Source organism: Mandrillus leucophaeus, unplaced genomic scaffold (assembly GCF_000951045.1).
Source record: "Mandrillus leucophaeus isolate KB7577 unplaced genomic scaffold, Mleu.le_1.0 Scaffold65, whole genome shotgun sequence".
NCBI lineage: Eukaryota > Metazoa > Chordata > Mammalia > Primates > Cercopithecidae > Mandrillus > Mandrillus leucophaeus.
In genome coordinates, this window is record NW_012107030.1 from 855,230 (window position 1) to 877,859 (window position 22,630).

General features: G+C 37.4%; 1 protein-coding gene across 2 annotated transcripts in view; it reads left to right on the forward strand.

Moving 5' to 3' along the window:
* Nucleotides 1-22,630, forward strand: part of ATE1 (arginyltransferase 1) — a 195,521-nt gene that overhangs the window by 148,126 nt on the left and 24,765 nt on the right. For both annotated transcript variants that reach the window (XM_012001067.1, XM_012001068.1), the window contains one exon: nt 669-789. In XM_012001067.1, the coding sequence (XP_011856457.1) occupies nt 669-789 (121 nt within the window). The remainder of the gene's footprint in view (nt 1-668; nt 790-22,630) is intronic.

Genomic DNA, 22,630 nt, shown 5'->3' on the forward strand with positions numbered 1-22,630 from the left:
AAAAAAAAAAAAAAAAAAAAAAAGGTATATATATAAAATTTTTAAATGGGATTTTTGAAGAAAGTTTAGTGGATTATCAGATGTTTGCCTGAAACTTCTGTTTCTTAAGCTTCTCTATATTATATATTATCAATTTAGATTGCTTATAGTAGAAGTATAGTGATAAGACAGTACTTTCTACATTAGAACAGAATGAATATTGTCAACTGAGTCTACAAATCAAAAATTAAAAAATTTGTCATTAAGGATACTGAAATTCTATGTTGAAAAATAAGTTCACTTTATATAGTAGTCTAATACATGAAAAGAAATTTCTTTGTTAATTAACTAGTATTTAAAAGACAACTTAATTTTGAAACTGATTATTCTCAGTCAGCTCAGCAAGAATCACATTAAATATTTCTTCTAAAAGGGAGTAAAACCTCAAATTTCCCAAATCAACACAGGCATCCTAAGTGTGGTGGTTAACTTTCAGAGAGCCTTGAGTCAGACGTGCTTTCCTGAGATGGGAAAGCTATCAGCTACAGGGTTGCTTAGTATTTACAGTAAAACAGTTTCTGATTGACTTTTAAGTTTTTGCTTTAAACCTTTCCTAGATCGCTGGTCCCTTTATCTCTGGCGTTGCTGTGTTAATAATGCCTGTGCCTTTTTCCTTCACCTTTCTTCAGGGTCAGTATAGACCTTCTGATTTGCTGTGCCCCGAGACATATGTTTGGGTCCCCATTGAGCAATGCCTGCCCTCACTTGAAAACTCCAAGTACTGCCGTTTCAACCAGGACCCAGAAGCAGGTACGTTTGGAGCTGAGCTCAGCTGGAAATCATTGGCTTTGTTTTTATGATCCATGTGTGTGTGACTGTGGCTGTGGCTGTTAACAAGATCCAGGTAGCTTTGTATATATTATAGAGCATGCTGTGCATGAGAGTGTGTGTGTGTGTGTGTGTGTGTGTGTATAAGATAGAGGAAGACTTTGCACATGCACACAAACTCACACTCACAGTTTGGCACAAAATTAAGAAACCTCATGTGCTCGTGCCACTTACTGACCTGACTTCTCCCATTAGGTTAGTTTTTATATGCTTTGAGGGGCTGATATCAATATCCATATCTTTTCCAACTATCACAGTGCCTAAAAATTGACTTCTAGTTGGATTATTTAGTCAGTGTAGAGGAGATAGATATATTGACCAACTGGACAGAATAAAGTTGTAGAATGGTTTCATGGAGGCAAACAGACTGTAATGGATTTTGTGACAATACTTTTTTGACCTTCTTCTTATCTCTGGTGTACCCCTCCAGGATAGTCCCAGCCGTATTTTGTTCCCCATTGTTCCATTTTCGGTGTTCTGTGTACTAAGAGTATATACAGACATTGAAAGTATATCCCTGGCTGGGTGCAGTGGCTCACGCCTATAATCCCAGCACTGTGGGAGGCCGAGGCAGGCAGATCACCTGAGGTCAGGAGTTCGAGACCAGCCCGGCCAACATGGTGAAACCCCTTCTCTACTAAAAATACAAAAATTGGCCAGGCTTGATGGTCGGTGCCTGTTATCTCAGCTAGTCAGGAGATTGAGGCGGGAGAATCGCTTGAACCCGGGAGGTGGAGGTTGCAGTGGGCCAAGATTGCACCATTACACTTCAGCTTGGGCAACAGTCTAAGACTGTCTCAAAAAAAAAAAAAAAGTATAGCCCTGGAGTTAGGCTTCCTGGATTCAAATCCTGGCTTCATGATCAGCTGGTAAACTGTATGCCCTTAGGCAATTTAATAATCTCCCTGGTCTCAGATTTCTCACTTTTAAAATGGAGATAATAATAGGATCTACCTTATTGAGCTGTAATGAGGATTAAAATGAGATAAACATGCTAAGAACAGCCCCCATTACTGTTTTTTGGTGGTCACTTGCCAAATTAGAATGCTGCATCCCATATCTGCCACAGGCTTTTGTCTGCATTTACTTTTATTTACTGTGATCTCTCTCTCTGCAAAATCGTGCAGTTTTGTTTACCTCCCTGTAGTCTAAGTACCACTCACAGTTCAAAGCAGCACTCCTCCACACAGCCCTCATAGTCCTCCCGGCTTTCAGCCATGGCTTTGTAAGACAGGCACGGATGCTGATGCTCTTGGGATGGGTTGCATTGAGTTGACAGGCTTGTCTTCCCCTTCAAGTTCCTTGATATTCCCAATTGTGCTTAATTGAACTTTGAGGCCTCATAGAACCCCACCACAGAGGAGATGCCTGATCCTTATTTCATAAGAGTGTGAACATTTTTCTAGCTACCACCCGTTGTCTAAGTTTGGGAAAAAAGAAGGAAAGATCAATGGAAAGCCTGGAGGAGGAGAGAGGAGTAGATGGGGCAAAACCAAATGAAAGATAAGGGGGCAGGGAAAGGGATGCAGTAACTTCTTCAGTTCTAAGATGTGCATTTGTTTCACAAATCAGGTTTTTCGTGTAAAAAAAAAGGCTCATGTAATATATTTTGTTATCTCCTTGAAAAGCTGTTATGAAATCAAGAGTGACTCCTCCTTACACATGATGATACCTTAGAATCTGATGACGAGTGACCATAGGGACACAGATGACTCATATGCCAGGTACCCTGGCATTAGCCCCAGTTTTTCTGGATGTTTAGGTTTCTTAGAATAACCAGAGCTTTATAGTTCCCACACCTGAAATTATTAGTCAACGTCTGATCATTTCCTTCTGAGTAAAGTTACACCTCATTGATCAGATATGTTGCTTAAAAACAAATATTAAATTTGTCAATCAGTTTTGGAGTCAGGCTGAAAGCCAAAGGCAATAGGATTATAAGAGAAAGCATACACTTCTCTACTCTCCTCTCTTCCCTCAAAAAAAATTTCTCCTCTGGCTTTCTTAAGGTCAGGTTAGTCCAGTCCCTATGATGAAAACTGCTGAACATCTTACTAAAAGATTTCATGTTCACATAAAAACTTTTTCTGTTTAAGTTGCATTCCAATAATATTATGATCCTAAATTTCTTACTCCCCAACTTATGATAGCTTTGCCTTCTTTTTTTCCTTATTGATCAGTTTTAAAGGTTGCATTTCTTCTTACATAATACTTGGAGACTAAACACAAATTCTCCTTTTATAAAGTTGAAAAGATGACTGAATAATTTCTATCCATTGAATAGACATTCAAATAAACATTCATGTTAATATATTTAAAAATTATTTTCCAGAATACATACTAATGAACATGGCAAAAAATATTTAAAGTCTCATAATGACCATTTTTGTCACGAACATACTATATCCTTGTGAGCGATGAATATATTGTGTGTTCTTTTCCTATAACTAGTAGGTTACATTTCTTATGGCAGTAGCTTTAGCTCTTAATCTTCATTGTTTAGAATTCATTTACAAAACTCGAGAGTAAATTTCTTTGACAATAAGTGCTTCGAAGAAATCGAAGATCTTTTTTTCATATGCTGAATCTGTGGAACTTTCAAGAGAATATCACACACAGTTTTATCAGTATTGAATGTCACAGTCCAGACACTATTTGAAATCAGACTTATGTCCTGTGGTTTTAGGAAATTAAAATGCAGTTACATGCTGGAATGTATTGAGCCTGCTGTGAAACATGGTCATTTGAGGTTTAAATGGCAATCTGTGAGAAACGGTTCTCTTCTCTGGGGCCAGTTTTACTTTTACATGACCCAAACTTTGACTCAGAAAATAGAGCTTAATATGGGCAATATTGTTGTTCATCAGCATGGTGCTTTTTTCACTAAATCTTGTTTCTCTTTCCAGCTGTTGAGTAGTTAAATTATTCTGCAAAGGCCAGTTGATCACCATAGGCTTTGGTTAAACCAAGTATGGCTTCAAGGTGTGTCAGTGGCCAGTGTTAAGGAAAATCACCTTTTCCCCCATCCTTTTGTGTACACTACTTTGTGGTACTGTAGGGGGAGGGATTGACAAGCTGCAACAACTTGGAAAATTTCTGAAGAAATCCTTTTGTTCTTAGATAAGTCCTTTGTTTTTCAATGCAGGACTTCTGCCTACTTCAAAGAAAGGGGTTCAAAAGTTTCTCAAACGATTTTTAAGTAAAAGTCTGTTAGATTTTTTAAATTAATAACTGAATATGTATAGATTTCAAAAGTTCTGTGCACATTTATGTATACACATATTTATGTGTATTTTTTAAAAAACTAAAGAATATTCTGCATCCTTACGTTATCATTTTTACTTAATACTTTGTGTTAACTTCTTACTTTTGATAAGGTAGAAACTTGCTTTCAGTAAAAAACAATTTGACCATTAATTTGGTCATAAGAAAACAAACGCTGCTACTGTGTGATACACAGTGTCTAATACAGATTTTTTTTTTTTTTTTTTTGAGGCCAGGCTGGTGTGGTCTTGGCTCACTACAGCCTCTGCCTCCAGGGTTCAAACGATCCTCCTGCCTCAGCCTCTTGAGTAGCTGGGACTACAGGTACACATCACCATGCCTGGCTAATTTTGGTATTTTTTGTAGAGGTGGAGTTTTGCCACGTTGCATAGGCTTGTCTTGAACTCCTAGACTCAAGCAATTCACTCACCTTGGCCTCTGAAAGTGCAAGATTATAGGCGTGAACCACCGTGCCCAGCCAATACACATATCTTACAGAAAAGCGTTGTTATTTTTTGTAATATTTTGTAATTAGTTTAGAACCATAATAGATAAAACTATGATTTGATTTGACTCTTAATGTTGTGCAAACATCATATTATCATTGGTAATAAAATCCTTGGTTCCAGATTTACAAAAAAAAAAAACTTTCTTGAGCATATGCTGTTTCCCAGGCACTATACTATGATTTCCCCGTTACTCATTTTATCCTGAAAACATAGTTGAACATTTCGTATTGACCTCTCAAATATTTTTTGTCACAAAAGTAACAGGTAGCATTTGTTTTAATCAGGATAAAAAATAATTTAAATTCAAATACTGCTCTATACTTTTTGTAAGACTTATTTTTAGTATTCATTTTAAGGGAGCTAATAAGAATAATTTTTATTTCTATATGTAATTATAGTAGGATATATATTTTACCAGAGTAGTTTACATTTCATTCTGTTCTATACATTGAAATACTTGCAAAAATCTTACAGTTTATTTTTAATGTAGCTAAATCATTCGTTATTAATAAGGATGTCAAATTTAAATTTGCTGCAAAGAACTAGTCCCTAAACATGATTTAGTGCTTTATCCATTTACCCAGGATAGTGAATTTCTAACACACCTCAATTCTTCCCAGCTGTTGCTGAAAATCTAAACTAACGTAAAGAAGCTTGTACCTGGTGTGATCCCGAAACTCTGAGCTTCTCGTCTGTATTGTGGTTTTGCTGTTAAAAGGCCTCTTTCTTTTCTCCTCTCTCTACTCTGTCCATCATTCTTGCTGGCATGATACCCTGGCCAGCAAGGTTTTATACTTTCAGCATTTTGTTTTATACTTTCATAGTTTCTCTATCATATGCCCACAGAGAAAGTAAGTCCCACTCTGACCTTGACTGTCTGTGGAAGAACCAGGTTCAGGAAGCACGCCGTCCTGCATTCGTTTGCCTGTTTCTCCAAGCCTGGCACCACTTCCCGAGTGCTGTATTGATGGACCCTCAAAAGGGTATACCTAAGCCAAGCTGTCATTTTCATCACTGGGAAACAGTGCCTAGTGAGAAAGCAACTTCCTCGGGCGCCTTACAAAGGTGCTGCAGTAATAACTCATGACTAAGGAGACAGTGTCTTTCCTAATTACTTTAGATGCAGAATTCAGCTTTTTTTTTTTTTAATACTTCTGAAGGTAAAATTGTTTTCATATCTGCATTTGAGGTCGAACTACCTACTTCAAGTTGCAAAATGAATGATGTTGCTTGCTAAATACTTAATAAACATATATTCTTTGTTTCCAGTAAAGATGGTGGTACTTGGATGTAGCCAGCTGGAAGTAGAATCACTTGTACACTATTATGTGCTATAAAGGATACCATTGAAACAAGAAAATGTCTTGGAAATTTGACTCCCAAGTTTGGTGAATCTGGAGAATGTATTTTAGTATGGAAAATACGAATGTTACAGGCTTCCAATTTTTCAGTTTACTTTCTCTCCTCTTAAAAATATCACTCTATTGTATTATTACTATTTTTTTTTTCTTTTTTTGCGATGGAGTCTTGCTCTGTCACCCAGGGTGGAGTGCAGTGGCGTGATACCAGCTCACTGCAGCCTCTACCTCCTGGGTTCCAGCGATACTCCTGCCTCAGCCTCCTGGGTATCTGGGATTACAGGCGCACGCCACCACATCCGGCTAATTTTTGTATTTTTAGTAGAGATGGGGTTTCACCATGTTGGCCAGACTGGTCTCGAACTCCTGACCTCAGGTGATCCACCCGCCTCTGCCTCCCAAAGTGCTAGGATTACAATCGTGAGCCACCGCACCTGGCCTGTATTATTACTATTTTTTTTTTTTTTTAGCCTCTTAGTCTCAAAGATACATTATGCACAATTTAGTATGGTGCCAACATGACTGTTGGTTTAAAAAGATACTAGGCTTTCCTAGTTTGCATGATCTTTTAGTGAAAACACTAAGAAAAAATACAGGTTTTTGCTACGATATTTGGTGTGCATGACTGAAGTATAATATTTTACTTGTTTGCATTTTCTACTTGGAAATGTGAAAACTAAGATGTCTTAAGATAAACTTCAACAGTTGTTCTCATTTTAAAAGATTGCTTTAAAGCTAGTCTTGCAGAGAAATTTTAAAACATACTAGTTTATAAATTTTTACCAGCCAGTATTTGCTCAATAAGCCATGCATGTGCAGTGAGCCAATGGCTGAAACTTGTTAGAGTGCTGGCCAGACAGGTTTGAAAAGCAGACTTAAGATTTCCATTTAGCAACTAAATAATATTTCTCTAATCCCTTCCTTTTTTCTCGTAGAATAGGTTTTAAAATTTCAAAATACGTGCCAGGCAATGTGGCTCACACCTGTAATCCCAGCACTTCAGGAGGCCGGAGTGGGAGAATTGCTTGAGCCCAGGAGTTTGAGGTTACGGTGAGCTGTGATTGCACTCCTGCACCCCAGCCTGGCCAGGAGAGCAAGACCTTGTCTCAAAACCAGAAAAAAAATTTTCCTCAAACAAGCAGTTCCTTTTATAGTTACTCATTTATTTTATTTAATTCTGTAGTAAATAGTAGAAATCATTTTAGTAAGTTAAAAAATATCGTGATGCTTTAGAGCGTGTCTATAAATGTTAGTTACACCTGCTTCGTGGCATCTTAGAGTTCTACTTCATTTGTTTGTATAGAAAAGTGACATTTTTTAGTATTTTAAGGGAGTTGTCCAAAATGCCAATTAAAAAATAAAAATAAAGCCCATACCAGCTATTTAAGTGCTGGTTGAACTACAGTGTTTTATTGAAAATAAGAAATCAGTTTTCAGTTTTTTTAATTTTATGTACCACTAAAAAAAACTGTACTGCCAGGTAAACTGTGATTCCATTGGTTGGAAGATGCATGTGGGTTTTTGAGCTGTCGAAGTGTATAAAAGTGAGAATCTTAATATAGCAGAACCATGGTTCAGCCTGTACACTATCATACCTGGCAAACCTGTGGAGTGTTTAGGATACTTGGTTTTTCTATTTCAGGAGCTTTATAACATCTTAATTCTAAGCATTAAACATAATATAGATGGAGTGTGCTTTTATGTTTCAGAGTTTGAGGGTATTGAGTTCAGATACTTTTATCTAAAAATAAGATTACCACTATTGATGAATGATAATAGAGTTCTTATAATACGCTGATCTAAAAACAGATACTGTACTTCTAAAATTTCGAGAAAGCATGTAACTACCTCTCAAGGATATTTTATTTTGATGAAAGTAAAAAACATAGGTATGAGCTGAGAGGAGTGTAAAAAGAAAGAAAAAATTGTAATAAACTTTTTACTGCTGTATTAGGGTTCCCTAGAGGGACAGAACTAATGGAATATATATATATATAAAAAAAGATATATATATATATATATATATATATATAAAGGGGAGTTGACTAAGTATTAGCTCATTCTGTCACAGGGTCCCACAGTAGGCCGTCTGCAGGCTGAGGAGCAAGGAGAGCCAGTCCGAGTTCCGAAACTGAAGAACTGAGAGTCCGATGTTCGAGAGCAGGAAGCGTCCAGTATGGGAGAAAGATGTAGAATGGGAGGCTAGGCCAGTCTCTCTTGTCACATTTTCTGCCTGCTTATATTCTAGCCGCACTGGCAGCTGGTTAGATTGTGCCCACGCAGATGAAGTGGGTCTGCCTTTCCCGGCCACTGACTCAAATGTTCATCTCTCTTGGCAACACCCTCACAGACACACCCAGGATCAGTACTTTGCATCCTTCAATCCAATCAAGTTGACACTCAGTATTAACCATCACAACTACTGAAAAAGCATTAAAATTCTGTAAACATTAATGATCTTCCTGCATCCTGTTTATAAGCAAATTTGAAATTTAAAAAATGTGTGTGATGTTAGAAGGCAGCAATAAATGTAGAAAATTAAAAACTTTGCTTAGCCGGTAAATTCAGTCATTTCTGACAGTTAATGAATGATTATACATTAAATAAGTATAGAAGGGGGCAAAAGATGGGTATCCTAGGATATCATCAAGCTGTTCATCAGCTTTAAAATTTCCACATTTGATTGAACATTTTCCTGCCTTGTGAATTATCTGTAAATATTTTTTAACTGTGGCTTTATAGAAACACAACGTTGAATCATTAGCTTAACTGAGAAAAATTCTTTAAGGATACTTGATGCTATATTTTAGAAACCATATTATTTGACATTCAATACAATGTCTACTAGTAATGGGAACAGCTGACTCGCAGACAGACATAACAGTCGAAGAATTAAATCATTCACACCCAACTTCATAGAAGAATGGAGTCTCTGCATTTTTTTTTCCTGCAAGGTATTTTTAAACTATTTAGATTCTTTTTTGTGGATGTTAATACTTGGTCTCTTTCCAGAAAAATAAGCTATAACCTGAAGGTATGTGAAGTTCTGTTTATTTTATGTTCTTTTATGTCATGCTAGCAAAATGTTTTTAATATAAATATGGAAACTGGGATAAGATTCTTCTTCTTGTAAGAAACGTATTTTCCTAACTGGCATTCGTTTGAAATAGATATCATTCAAAGGAAACGGCTTGTTCATGCTTCTGTGCATCATTCACTGGTAATATGAAATCTGTCTGAAAATAAGAAGGGCATGTTGACAATAGGGAAAGAATTAAAGTTTCTGCTTTACTAACCCCTGTCAAAAAAGGAAAACCAGGGTAAAGTTCTGAGCTCTTCTCATGTTAAGGAGACTGTCTTAGCTTAGTTTCTGTCCAAAAGCAGATCCTGCAACATGGTCTTCCATTCAAGTTATTTATTTGGGAAATGGTCCCTTGGAACAGGAGTAGGGTCTAGGGAGAATAAACTGGGAAGGAGGAAAAGTCAGTAGAAGGATGTGTTATTGTGTGATCCATCACCCTAAGGACTGGAGCTCAGTCCTTTTGAGACACCTGGTGTACATCTGAGGGGCCAAAGGAAGAAGGACTTATCTGCTGGCTTCCATTTTCCACTGGTTGATGGTATCCTATTGAGTGTTAATGCCTCTGCACTTGAGTGTGTGCGTGACAAATACAGAGCAGGCTCCTACATGTATACCAGCCTGCTGCATCAGAAAGGCAGGAAGCAAGAGAGACAGACCTTGCCTACGTGCCTACCTGCCTTTACAGGACGTCTCCATAGTTGTGGCATGAGTCAGAAGTGAGGCTAAGGGGATGAAAGGCAATGCCCAAGAGGTATCTAATACAGAAAAAAAAAGTGCAGACTGATGTAACATGTTGCCTCATGTCAGTTGATCATGTCAGTTGCATGGGGCCAAGAAGAGTAAGGACCCAAAACATGGGAAAAAGCAAATGAAAAGCTAGCTTAATTTGAAAAAGAGGAGCCAACCAAAAATAGAAACATTAATTTAAAGAATTCATAAATGCATTCACTCAGCATGTATTTACTGAGCCAGGTATTAAGCTAATGGGAGGTGCCAGCCCTCAGGGAACCTAGTGGAGATGACAGACAGTCAAGCACACTCAGTCAAGTGTGATAAGCAGCATGTGGGAGAAAGAAGAGGCAGTGAGTCCCCATAGGAGGGTCCTCATTCCAGAATTTGACGGGGTGTAGGAGGTCAGGGAAATCTGCTCAGATGAAGTGGCCTAAGTGAAGATTTCAACAGGGGTTGGAACACAAGCACTAAGTGCTCTAGGTAGAGAAGAACATATTCAGAAGGCCTGGTGGCAAAGAGTGCAGCTGGACTTCAGAGCAGACCAGATGCAGCTGGCTAGTAAAGGGTTTTATAAATCATGATAAGGAGTTGAGATTTTTATCCTGAAGGTAATGGAAGGCCATGAAGAGATCTTAAGCACTAGTGGGCATTGGCAGATGTGTTCTTTGGCTCCACGTTGTGGAGAAAGGGTAGGAATTGGTTAAGAGCAGAATTAAGAAGGATTTGCATGCAGTAATCTGAGCAAAAGATGATGATGGTCTGACGGACCAAGGTGATGGCAGTGAGTAATGGAGAGGAAATGGATGGATGCAAAAGATAGTCAAGAGGTAGAACCCACAGAATTGGGTGATTAGTTGTGTTTGGTGATGGGGAGGGAGAGAGTTTGTGAAGAGAGTTATGTAGGTTCTGACAGAAACTTGAGTTAATGCTGACTTCTTTTCTGAAATGAGAAACAGGAGGTGGAGCAGGTTTTGCAGAGAAGAAGAATGGTGAGTTCAGTTCTGGACGTGTGGAAATAATGGTGTTGTGAGACATCTGGTAGAGATGTCAAGGAGACAGTTGGACATGTAGGTCTGAAACTCTGATGAAATCTGGGAAGGAGCCACTAATCTGGGAGACGTGGTCCATGAGTGGCAGCCCTAAGAGTGAGTGAGATTGCCTTCTGGAGTGAAGAGCAGAGGACAGCCCCAAAGGCCCAGCATATAATGACTGAGCAGATGAAGAATTCCACTGGAGGCCAGAGAGGGAAGAGGAAGCCCAGAGCGTGGAATCAGGAAAGCCACAGAAAGCATTTTCCAGAAGCAGGAGGCAGTGACAGTATCAGATTCTGCTGAGAGGACCTGAGAAACATCCTTTGACAATCTTGGTGAAGATCTGTTTTAGTTTTAGTGGGACTAGAATCATGGCTTAAAACTAGAGTGAAAGTTAAGAAAACTGCCATAATGAAACCTGATTTTGAAGACACTGGCTAGAGCGGTAAGTCTAATGGAGGAAGGGGATGAGAGGTTTGAGCATTTTCAGAAACTGATGGAGGTCAGGGAAAGGAAACAGTAAAGATGTAGAAGAAAGATGAAAACACATCAGGGTCTCTGAGAAGGAATGTAGCATGAGAAAGATTAAGAACACAGATAGGAAGATTAGCTTTAGAGAGAAAGACCCTTCCTGTCTTAGGAGAGGATGAGGAAATGCTCAGTGGGAGTGAAGAGAAATACGTTGGTGTGAGCACTTTCTCGCTTGTTGCCTTTTCTCTTTCCACTGAAGCAGGCGCTGGTGAGGAGAGAGGTAAGGGATTTGAACAGGTGTGTTACGTAGCTGCTGAGAAGAATGAGAGATGGAGCTGATGGCCAGGCCTGGTTAAGACTGGTGGGAATGAGATCGATGTAGATGTGACGCTTCTTCAGCAGCCTGGCTTTTCCAGGGTTGGGAACTTACCAGGCCATTGCAGGGAAAGAGCAAATATTGAAGACTTAGGACAGAAATCGTTCTGAATTCAGTTAGGAAGGAACTAAAGAGAGGATAAATGTGCCAAGATAACATAGAAAGGTCAAAGAATTGGAGAACTAGAGTAGTGGGGTATGTGAACAAGCTGGAAGGATAGGAAATGGTGTTGAGAGCGAGTGTCTGGTTTTACTATTTCAGAGGTATGACAAGATGTGGCCATGATATTGGGAAGCTAACTTAGGATTAAAGTGAAAGTCATTGAAGAAGACTGAGATAGCCAAGACAACATCCACGTTACTTAGCAAAAGCAGGCCATTACTGGGCGCAGTGGCTCATGTGAACTTGTAATCCCAGCACCTTGGGAGACAGAGGCAGGCGGATCACCTGCGGTCAGGAGTTCAAGACCAGCCTGCCCAACATGATGCAACCCTGTCTCTACTGAAAAATACAAAAATTAGCCAGGCGTAGTGGTGTGCACCTGTAATCCCAGCTACTTGGGAGGCTGAGGCAGGAGAGTCGCTTGAACCCAGGAGGTGGAGGCTGCAGTGAGCTGATGTCACTCCACTGCAGAGGAAGCCTAGAGCGTGGGATCAACTCCAGCCTGGGCGACAGAGCAGGGCAGGACAATGTCTCAAAAAAAAAAAAAAGCTTGACGCATCTGGAGGTTTTTGTTTCTTGGCGCCATTTAGGTGTAAGAATGGTAATGTCCAGAATGATGATCCTTTTCATTTACCACACGGTTCTGATGCTGCCAACCCCCAGTGAACATAAAGAAGCATAAAGTGCCTCGTTTGTATCAATATATTATGGAGAATAAGTAGAATACAGGTTTTTAGAGAAAGATACTTTTTGATTCATGTGATCCTTAGGGCGTTAAATACGATGCAGTTCATTATTTTTTGTTATTCTATTTAAAAGAAAATGACAGTAAGATGATTTCATACCCCACTAAAAGATAACAGCCTACAATGGAAAGACACTGGTTGTCTCAACTTTTAAAGCTGTGTGTTAGGTTTCCCAATTTGTGGGTGTATGGTTATTAACTGTTAAACGTGAGGTTTTCAGTGCCCATGAACATGATTTTCCTTTGCAGGAAAAATGATTCAAGGTTTCCTTTAATTTTAGAAAATAGTATTCAGCTCATTAAAGTAACAATCTATTAGAGTAACATCTGTTTCTTCTTTAAAGGTTTAAATGCAAATTACAGTTCTTATTTTCAATGTATAAGTCTTGCAAATTTTAGCAATTATTTTTAAGGAGATTTTGAATAATGTTTGCGTTTATGAAATCCCGATTAAATTTCTTTAAACATTTTAAGCTTCTTTTACAAACTTAATGTATTCAGTTTCCCTCTTAATTCAATTATCTGAATTTCTACTTAGTTTGAAATCACAAGTCTAAATCAGTTATTTACATAGCATTTCCTGTGGAATCACAAATTATTGTTTACGTAGGAAATCTTCAAGAGTGCACTATCCAACTAGTGGAACTAATAAGTGAATTTTAGCAAGGTTTCAGGACATGAAAGTTAATATACAAAAACCCAGTTGTATTTGTGCATGACCAGGTGTCCCTCTGCATCACTATTTGTCTACTCCATGAAGTTGGCATCTCTTAAAGCCAAAAGGTTTCTATGATGACTGCTTGTGTATTTCCTTAGCTCTTAAGGTCTGTCATTGATTCCTTTTTAACTCTAAAGAGATTTGAACTTGATGGAACATTTTGTCATGTTCTTAGAATCACTCAAATCTCACGGATATTGGAGTTACAGCCAGTTGAATTTTAGGTATCACTCATGACATTTTCTGATTATTCATTTACAGCTTCCAAAATTGTTCTATTCACATTAACATTATTTATACCTAATGCTTGACCATTGCTATATAATACCAGGTAACTGGAGCATGAACACTGAGTATTTTAGTGTTTAGAAATCTAAAGACAAATTTTCTAGTCCTGCCAGTCATTAGCTTTGTGACTAGGCAGAACACAACTCAGCCACAGTTTCACTGTATGTGAAGTGGGAAATTCAGACTACATAAGTTAAGATTCTAGTATGTTTTATGACCTCTGAATCTTTAAGATTCCTTTGTGAGAATCAAACTACTTAAAAGCTAGAATGCATTACACAAATGTAAGATGTATAATTCCAGAGCACCCAAGTTAGTGCGTACCTGTTTTCCGTAACTGTGCTGAATTTCACCACACTGCCCTTTCATCCACCTTCTCTCTTCCTCACTGTTGTGATCAGAAGATGGAAGTTGCAGTTTTAGGTGAGGTCATGCCTAGAATAGTGTTTTCCAAACTCTCAACTGTAGTCCCCTGTAAGACATGCATTTTACGTTGACATGTAATACTCGCTTTCATGTGTCTATGCACACATGCGCATGCGTTCACATGCACACGGCTGAAACAAAAATGTGCTGAACAGTACTCACCCTCACTCATGTGGTATACTGTGGTATTTTTTAATCTGTTCTAGTTTTTAATTTTTAAAAGAAATGCTGGTCACAGCCCATTACATGAATTTCATGCCTAGGACCACTCACAATTTGACAAACATGAGCCTGGGAGAACTTGTGGGAAGGATTCCCACTCCAGTTCTGCCATGAATTCTATTTTAGTGATATGGTAGTGGTAGCAGTGATTAATATGTATTGATCGAAGCATTTTGCTAAAGGGTTATCATGTATCATCTTATTTCATCTTCACGATGACCCTGTTGCTTTTCTGTCTAAATAAATATTCATGAGACCAATGACTGATTTAGAAATAGGAGGGATTTGGGCAGGGTGGGGGGGAGGGAGGATGAAGAAGGATGGATATAAAAATACAGCTAGATAAAAGGAATAAGATCTAGTATTTGGTAGCACAATAGGGCAGCTATAGTTAACAGTAATTTATTGTACATTTCAGATTAACTGGAAGAGTGCAATTGGAATGTTCCTAACACAAAGAAATAAGTGTTTGAGGTGCTGGTGTCCCAATTACCCTGACTGTCATTACACATTGTATATGTGTATCAAAATATGACATGTACCCCTTTATGGGTATGTACAACTATTGTTAGGCATCTGCAACTAATATATGCACATTACAACTATGATGTGTGCATAAACAACTTTTTAATTTTTAAATGAGAAAAAATGAAATAGAAGGGATTTGGGATGGGAAAGGCGTATTAGAGTGTTCTTGCCACTGGAAGGACCTGTGTAAATGACTAACTAGACATTTCATAGCATTGGCTGGAGACAGTTCTTTGCCAAATGACAGATAGGTGCATCCAGGCTGTGGACCTGAAAGGTGAGGTCAAACTACAGAAGGTGTTGACTCAGCCAAGTTACTGTCCTGTGTGGCCATATTTGAGTGACCAGTTACTACCCTAGATACCGTCAGCAGAGGGACCTGCTTTCTTAATGCTGGTGATACTAATAAATAAAATAACAACTTTGCACATAGCTCGCAATTTGTGTTGTATTCTTATTATGTATACACACATATTAGTTGTGGGTAAGAAACATCACTTATAAATTGGTGAGATGACAGATTGGCTCTTTTCCTTCTCTCCTCTTCTACAGTAGATTTGAACTTAGAGCTGTAGCACAGATCTTTTTGTTCTTTTTTTTTTTTTTTTCTTTTTTAACTTTAAATTCTAGGATGCGCAGATGTGCAGATTGGTTACTTAGGTATACACGTGCCGTGATGGTTTGCTGCACCTATCAGCCCTTCAACTAGGTTTTAAGCCCCTCATGCATTAGGTATTTGTCCTAATGCTCTCCCTCCCCTTGCCCCCCACCCCCCGACAGGCTTTATGTTCTTATAAAGGGCTTACTATCTGTATTAGTTAAGATTTTAATATTTTGTATATTTTATTGGGGTCAGATTTTGTAGTTTTATTGGTCAACCACATCCAAAGATTATGTCCTCAACTAGATATGTAACTGAAAACTATCCAAAACAAAACAAAATTCTGTTCTGTAGTATTATACAATATCGTTTATCTATTTTAGGAAACTACACAACTGTGTACAGTATTTTAAAAATAACTCTTTGCTTTTGTTTCCTTTACAATGTAACTGTCTTTGTCTGCCAAGTGTCTGGTTTCTCCATGTGTGTCTGCCTTTTGAGAAAGGTGTGACCTTAGAGACTTGCATTTGGGCACATTCTAGCCTGAAATACTATGCTTTTTTATTTTGTAATATAGTCAAAGATGCATTTGAGTGTGTCAGGGAAATTTCAAATTAATTCTTTTTTTTTTTTTTTAACCTTCGTTTTTGAGGGGGGTCATTTAATTGTAAGTTGCACAGATAATTTCATCAGCACAGATATTTCCTGGATGAGCCAACAGCAGAGAAGTTTAAATACAGGAATCTGAGCCTTGATGTCAAGAACTTTGAGTTCTGATTTTACATATACATCTAAGTTCCCTCAGTAAAGAACACAGTTTCTATCTCTTCCAGAGTAAGTTGTGAAGTGTGATGATTGCTGAAGAAAGAATGTAATGAACGTGCTCTGTAAAGCTCTGTAATAATACTAGAGCTGTTTGAACTTCCTCGTTGGCATTTTTCTCACCTGCCATCTGTACTGACCTTGTAAATCCAGAGCAAATGATTGCTCGTATGAGAGCTTTGATCTTCATTTTAAAGTAATGACATAGAATTCCTCAAACCTCAAATTAAACCAAAATTTTTTTTTCTAGGTTAATGACATTGCTTAATTTTCTGACCTTGACCTGTGCAAACTTTGAAGTTAAGAGAGTATTGGGGAGGAGGGGGGATTAGATACCATGGTATATTAACTGAATGTAAATAAGTATATTTGAAGTAGCTTACCAAATTGGCATAATCATTTAAAATAATGTGTTTTTAAAAGTTGCATGCAGTCCAGTGATTATAAATTGAACTGTATTTTAATGTCTCTTTTTAAAAAAATCCTGTTCAAGAATCCATTATTGCGTATCCGTTGATAAACAAAGGCTCTTTTGCAACGAAGCTGATCAACCACTGTGTTATATTGTCATTTTTAAAATTAGGGTTCTGGAATATGTTTTCTTAAAACATTTAAACTGCATTCAAGATGACAAGAAAAAGTAGAAGTACCATTTAGTTCATGTTCACGTTTTGAATTTGCTGGTGTTTCTAGAGTTTGCTTTTGGAGCATAGTCCTGACTTTGTAGAAACTACAGCCATTTCATAACTACATACTTGAAAGTATTTTTGGAAACAAATAATGCCTTAAAATTGTGATTTTTCAAGAAGAAGGGATTATGCAGAATGGAAAAAGCCGTGCTTTATGGTACTGTTTTGTTTCTAGTCACAATGCTATGTTTTTCAAAATACACTCAAGGAATAGTTGATATTTTAAAAAATATTTAACAGAAATGTTTGAATTAAAAGGATTGTGCAGTACTGCTATATATAGGACCTTCTGAATCTGTAGTTTTTTATTACTGTTATATAATAGATTCAAGACTCTAAAAAAAAGTCCCTGGATGTAAGAAGAGTTCGTAAAGATTTGTTTTAAATGCCCCAAAGCTGGAATTTACTTAAAGTCTCAACTTTTAGGGACTTGTGAATAAATCATGTAAGCTGAGCATTGTGAAGACAGGGACTCGGTTTCTGTGTCAAACTCTGTTAGAACTGATAGGAGACCCAGGAGAGAGTCCCAAGATTGGCCTGGAACAAAGCAATTGTTTTTACTGCTGTTACTGTCCAGAGTTTCACTGTATTGAGGATACAATTTTGCCCTACTGACTTGGTTGCCCGTTACCTTGCTTATTGAATGACAAGAAGGGTGTTGGAATATTTTTATGATAGTGTTCCCTACACCTTTTCATTGTTTAAACATTGCTTCAAAGTACACATGAAAAGCATAGAATAATGAAATGAAAATGAAAACCAAGAGCATTAGGTCATTTGGGGAGATTTAAATCAGCAGGTAACGAATGGATTCCATTATAAGCAAATGTAAACTAACAAAAGCAGAAAGCACGGCAGAAGCTCTGAAGTGCATGGTACATTCCATTGGACTGGTAGCACAAAAAAGAGAGTGGGACGGTCCAATAAAGATAAAAGCAAAACACCAAAACCTGAGTAACTCTAAGAGTTTAAAGAAAACATTCCTTCCTCTGAGCAGGAACATAGCAAAGCTTATTCTCTTTAGAACTTTTTGCGTAACACCTTAGAGAGAGAAGTTTGCTTTGTAGAAGTGGATTGCATGTTCCAACCTAGTAGTCAAAGAATGGAATCAGAAATCTTAGTTGATTATGCACATTGAATTTGGACTATTAACCAACAAGTTTTTTAAATAGCAGCAAAGCAGTTTGTAGTTCATGGCTATCTCAAAAGTATCTGTAAATTCTGCTTAAGCGGTTGACTTTGGCCGTGACTTATTATCGGGTTTGGGCCCAAATTCCACTCACCATACAAATCATCAGTTGAGCTTTGGCAGTTACTGAAAGATCTGGAGCTTGGGTATGGAGCATGAAGTGTCTGTTTCTGGAATCCTAGCCTCTCTGGAGAAGCCAACACAGACTACTTCAGCTGCGAGGCGTGAGACAGGGCCTTTCATTCCAAAAAGTCTCGGGCATTTTTGATGGGTCCCTTGTATTAGCATCGCTTTCTTACATTTTATTGTGGTTAATTAACAAGAGTTTCCTGAAGAGTCGAAATAATACCATTCTTGTTCTAAATAAAAGTGGATCAACACAGCACAGTTTAAAGTGATCATGACTTGATTAATTTCAACATTTATAACACATTCAGAAATGAAGAAAAATAATCCAAGAATGTTTTAATTTGAGAATTCAGACATTGAGTAATAAACATGTGGTACTAATTAACAAGAAAGTTGATAAAAGCGGGTCGTTGGCCCTGCAGATGTCTTCTGTAGCTTGTCTCCAAAGAACATGAAATGAAGATCATCACCACAAACCACAGACATTTATTGGATGCCTGCTTGGCGCTGTATTCTTGTGTTTGTATCCCTGATGTCTGGAGAATGTGGTGTCTGGGCAGTGGGGGTATACAAAGTATAAAATTCTGTTCCAGCCCTCAAGGAGTTTACTGTCATGTTGGGAAGGCTGTCCACTTATAAAATGATAAAGAACCACGAGAATATTGTTCTCACAAATGACAGGGATTTTCTGAATTTAAAAGCACCACTTTTAAATGGTTATAGTAAAGAAGAAACCAAATTCACAGTAATAGTTTACAGAAATAAAGTTACTGAGATACGAAACTGCATTTTTCTAAGTGTGTTGACCAAAGCGTAAAATGAATGTCACGTGCATTTTCTTTGCTGTTAATTTTTTTCAAGTATTGAGCTGTTTTGCTCATTCCATTTTAGTCTCCAAATTCTGAGACCAGATAGAAATGAATGGAAATGTAAAGTCTTTGCGTTTTTTAAAAAGGACCTAAGAGTTACATTTCCTCTAATTTGTTTGCATAAAAGAACTTGAAAACATTTACCATAACCATTAGCTGTGTTCATTGGCTTTTGCTCTCCTACCATTGTTTGGGATTAAAAATAAAACTAAAGTGTGTTTCATGTCTGGAGTGTGAACAAGCTTTAGGACCTTAAGATAAACTGGATAATGGCTGGTGATTCTGGGGTTAGAAGGTGAGTTTCCTTGTAGCCTTTCTTCCTAGATAAGTACTACCTATGTTCATTATTAGGCATGGTTCAGTAATTTAAACAAACTGATTATCATTATTTTGGCATTCAGAAAATCACTATTTAAAGTAGAGAGAGGCTGGGCGTAGTGGCTCACACCTGTAATCCCAGCACTTTGGGAGGCCAAAGCGGGTGGATCACGAGGTCAGGAGTTCAAGACCAGCCTGGCCAAGATGGTGAAACCCCGTCTCTACTAAAAATATAAAAATTAGCCAGGCATGGTGGCAAGCGCCTATATATAATCCCAGCTACTCGGGAGGCTAAGGTAGAGAATTGTTTGAAGCTGGGAGGTGGAGGTTGCAGTGAGCAGAGATTGCGTCACTGCACTCCAGTCTGGGCAACAAAGCGAGACTGCATCTCAAGATAAATAAATAAAGTAGAGAGAGATGGTTGTGTGTAACTTCACTTACCTCAGCTTTTTCTGACATTTTTTGAGGGATCTAATTTGGTGTTTTGTTTGTTTCTCCTCCCTGCCACCCTCCAGACCTTGGTTTCATTCGCTCATGTGAAATGTTTCCTCTTTTAGGATTTTTTTCTGCAAGCTTTTACTGGTTAAGTACTGTTCTTGTTATAAGGCTTCAGTGTTTATATGCAAGATGTTTTAGGCATTCATTCATTCATTTAAGGTTCTTTTAAAGAATGAATGTATAAAGTATCATTTTGAAATTGTGAACAATGAAAGGTTCTAATAAGATTTTTTTTTTCCAGTTAAGGAAGTATCTTATAAATCCCCCACTTATCTTGAACAATAAGTAAGAATCAACCACAGTGAGTTATTGTTTTATTAAGTCGGGTCAGACTTATTAAAGTGTGGCTTTATTGGTCAAAGAATTAGGTTCATAGCATTGTTTGAATTTTAAACCACAAAGAAGTAATTGGTCTTTAGGCTGAAAAGCAGATAGTATTAAAGAACATGGGACATAATGAAACCTGAAAATATTTTAAATTTGTACATAAAATGCTATAATTTTGCTTTTGTTTATAAAAATCAGCACGATCCTGAAATACTACCTTTGCTAATCTCAGATTATTAGAGACTTTTATGTTAAAATGACTAAACTGCAAAGATACAGCCTAGTAAAAATACCCTAAATATTTTTCTGTATTTCCTTGGTGAGTTCTCTCTTTTTCTGCGTGTCTCTCAGTGTGTATACAGGGTGTGTGAGTGTGTGTGTGTTTCTCTCTTGTCTGTCTTATCCTTAGTGTATCAGTAGTTCATGCCTTCTTATAGTATTCCATGGCATGGATGTTAGATGTGTTATACTTTGTTTAACCATTCACCTGTTGAAGTACGTCTCAGTTGTTTTTCAGTTTAGGACTCTTACCAAAATAACTACTACAAACATTTGTCTTCAAGTTTTTACATAAACTTGAGTTCTGATAAATGCCAGCAGTACAGTTACTGGGTTGTGTGGCAAGTATATGTTTAATATTTTAAGAAACTGGCAAACTATTTTCCATCATGGCTGCCATTTTACATTCCCAACAGCAATGGTTGAAAGATAACACTTCTTTCATATGTTTGCCAGCATTTGGTTTTTGTTACTCCTTTTATTTTAGCTGTTCTAATGTATATAGCGATACCTCACAATAGTCTTAATTTGGGCCTCCCAAATGGCTGATGTTGAATGTCTTTGCATCTGCTTGTTTGCTGTCCACTAATCCCCATCAGTGAAATGTTTCCTCATGTTCTTTGTACATTTTCTAAATGGATTTGTTTTTATGTTGCTGAGTTATGAGAGTTGTTATATATTCCAGATATGTGTCCTTTGGTAGCTTGTCTTTTCATCATTTTGCCCAGGTTTTTCACAGAGCCAATTTCAAATTTTAATGAAGTCCAGTTATCAATTTAAAAATTTTTTTATGCATCATGCATTTGGTATTATGTCTAAGAACTCTTCACTAAACCCTAGTTCTCAAATATTTTTCTCCTGTATTTTCTTCTAAAAAGTCTCATAATTTTACATTTTATGTTTAAATCTTTGATCCATCCATTTGGGGTTAAGTTTTGTGTAAGATGGGAAATTTAGCTATAAGTTTACTTTTTTGCTGGTTGCTACCCAGTTGCTCCAGCACTAGTTGTTGGAGAAGCTCTTTTTCCTTCATGAATTACTTGTGCAACTTTGTCAAAAATTAGTTGGCCATACTTGTGTGGGGCTATTATGGGTTCTTTGTTTTCTTTCATAGATTTATATGTCTGTCCTCCACCAATACTACACAGTCCTGATTTCTGTATCTATACTTTTAAAAGTCTTGAAATTAGGGAAAAATTAGTCTCCCATTAGTCTTTGTCAGAATTATTTTAATTACTGTAGCTCTTTTGCCTTTCCATATAAATTTGAGAATACTCTTGCTTCTCTTTGTAAAAATTCTTACAGAGACTTTTGATAGGAATTATGTTAAATCTATATATAAATTGGAGAGAATTGACATCTTTACTATGAGCCTTTGGATCCATGAACATGGATTGTTTCTCCATTTATTTAGAGCTTTGATTTTTTTCATCAACAGTTTGTAGTTTTCAGCATGTAAGTTGACAAAGTCAAAATAAAATAAATCTCTAAATTAGTGTTTATTTAGGAATCACAGAATTGCAATTTGGGGCATACATACAGACCACGGTGGTCTTCTGTATGTCCCAGGAACAAAGAGAAGGTTGGGCATTTTATTAGAAAGAGAAATGTTATGTAATGTTTTGAAGAAAAGTTCATTGACACTAGAAAAGCTTTTGGAAGCTGGCAATCTCTGATTGGTGAACGAAAGTGGCAGGTAAAACTGGTCTTAGAGTCACAGCAGGTCGTTTCAGCAGCTATTGGTAAAACTGGTCTTAGGGCTACAGCAGGCCGTTTCAGCAGCTGGGCTTCTGGAAAATTCAATTATTGGAGCTGGTGCTATGTGCCCTGAGTGATTTTTTTCCCCCCGGCCCCTCCACTCTGACCTACTTAGGTATGACAAGAATGGCAGAATTTGTATAATCAACTTTCAGAGTCCTATACATATTCTTTTAGATTTACACCTAAGTTTTTTAAAAAAACTATAAATGGTATATTTTCATTTCAGTTTCTGTGTGTTTATTGTTAGTATATTGGAATACTGTTGACCTTTTAAGTGCATTCACACTGTTTTGCATCTACAAAATTTTTACTGTCTTGCAAAACAAACTCTGTGACTTATTAGACAATAAACCTCCATTCTTCCCACCT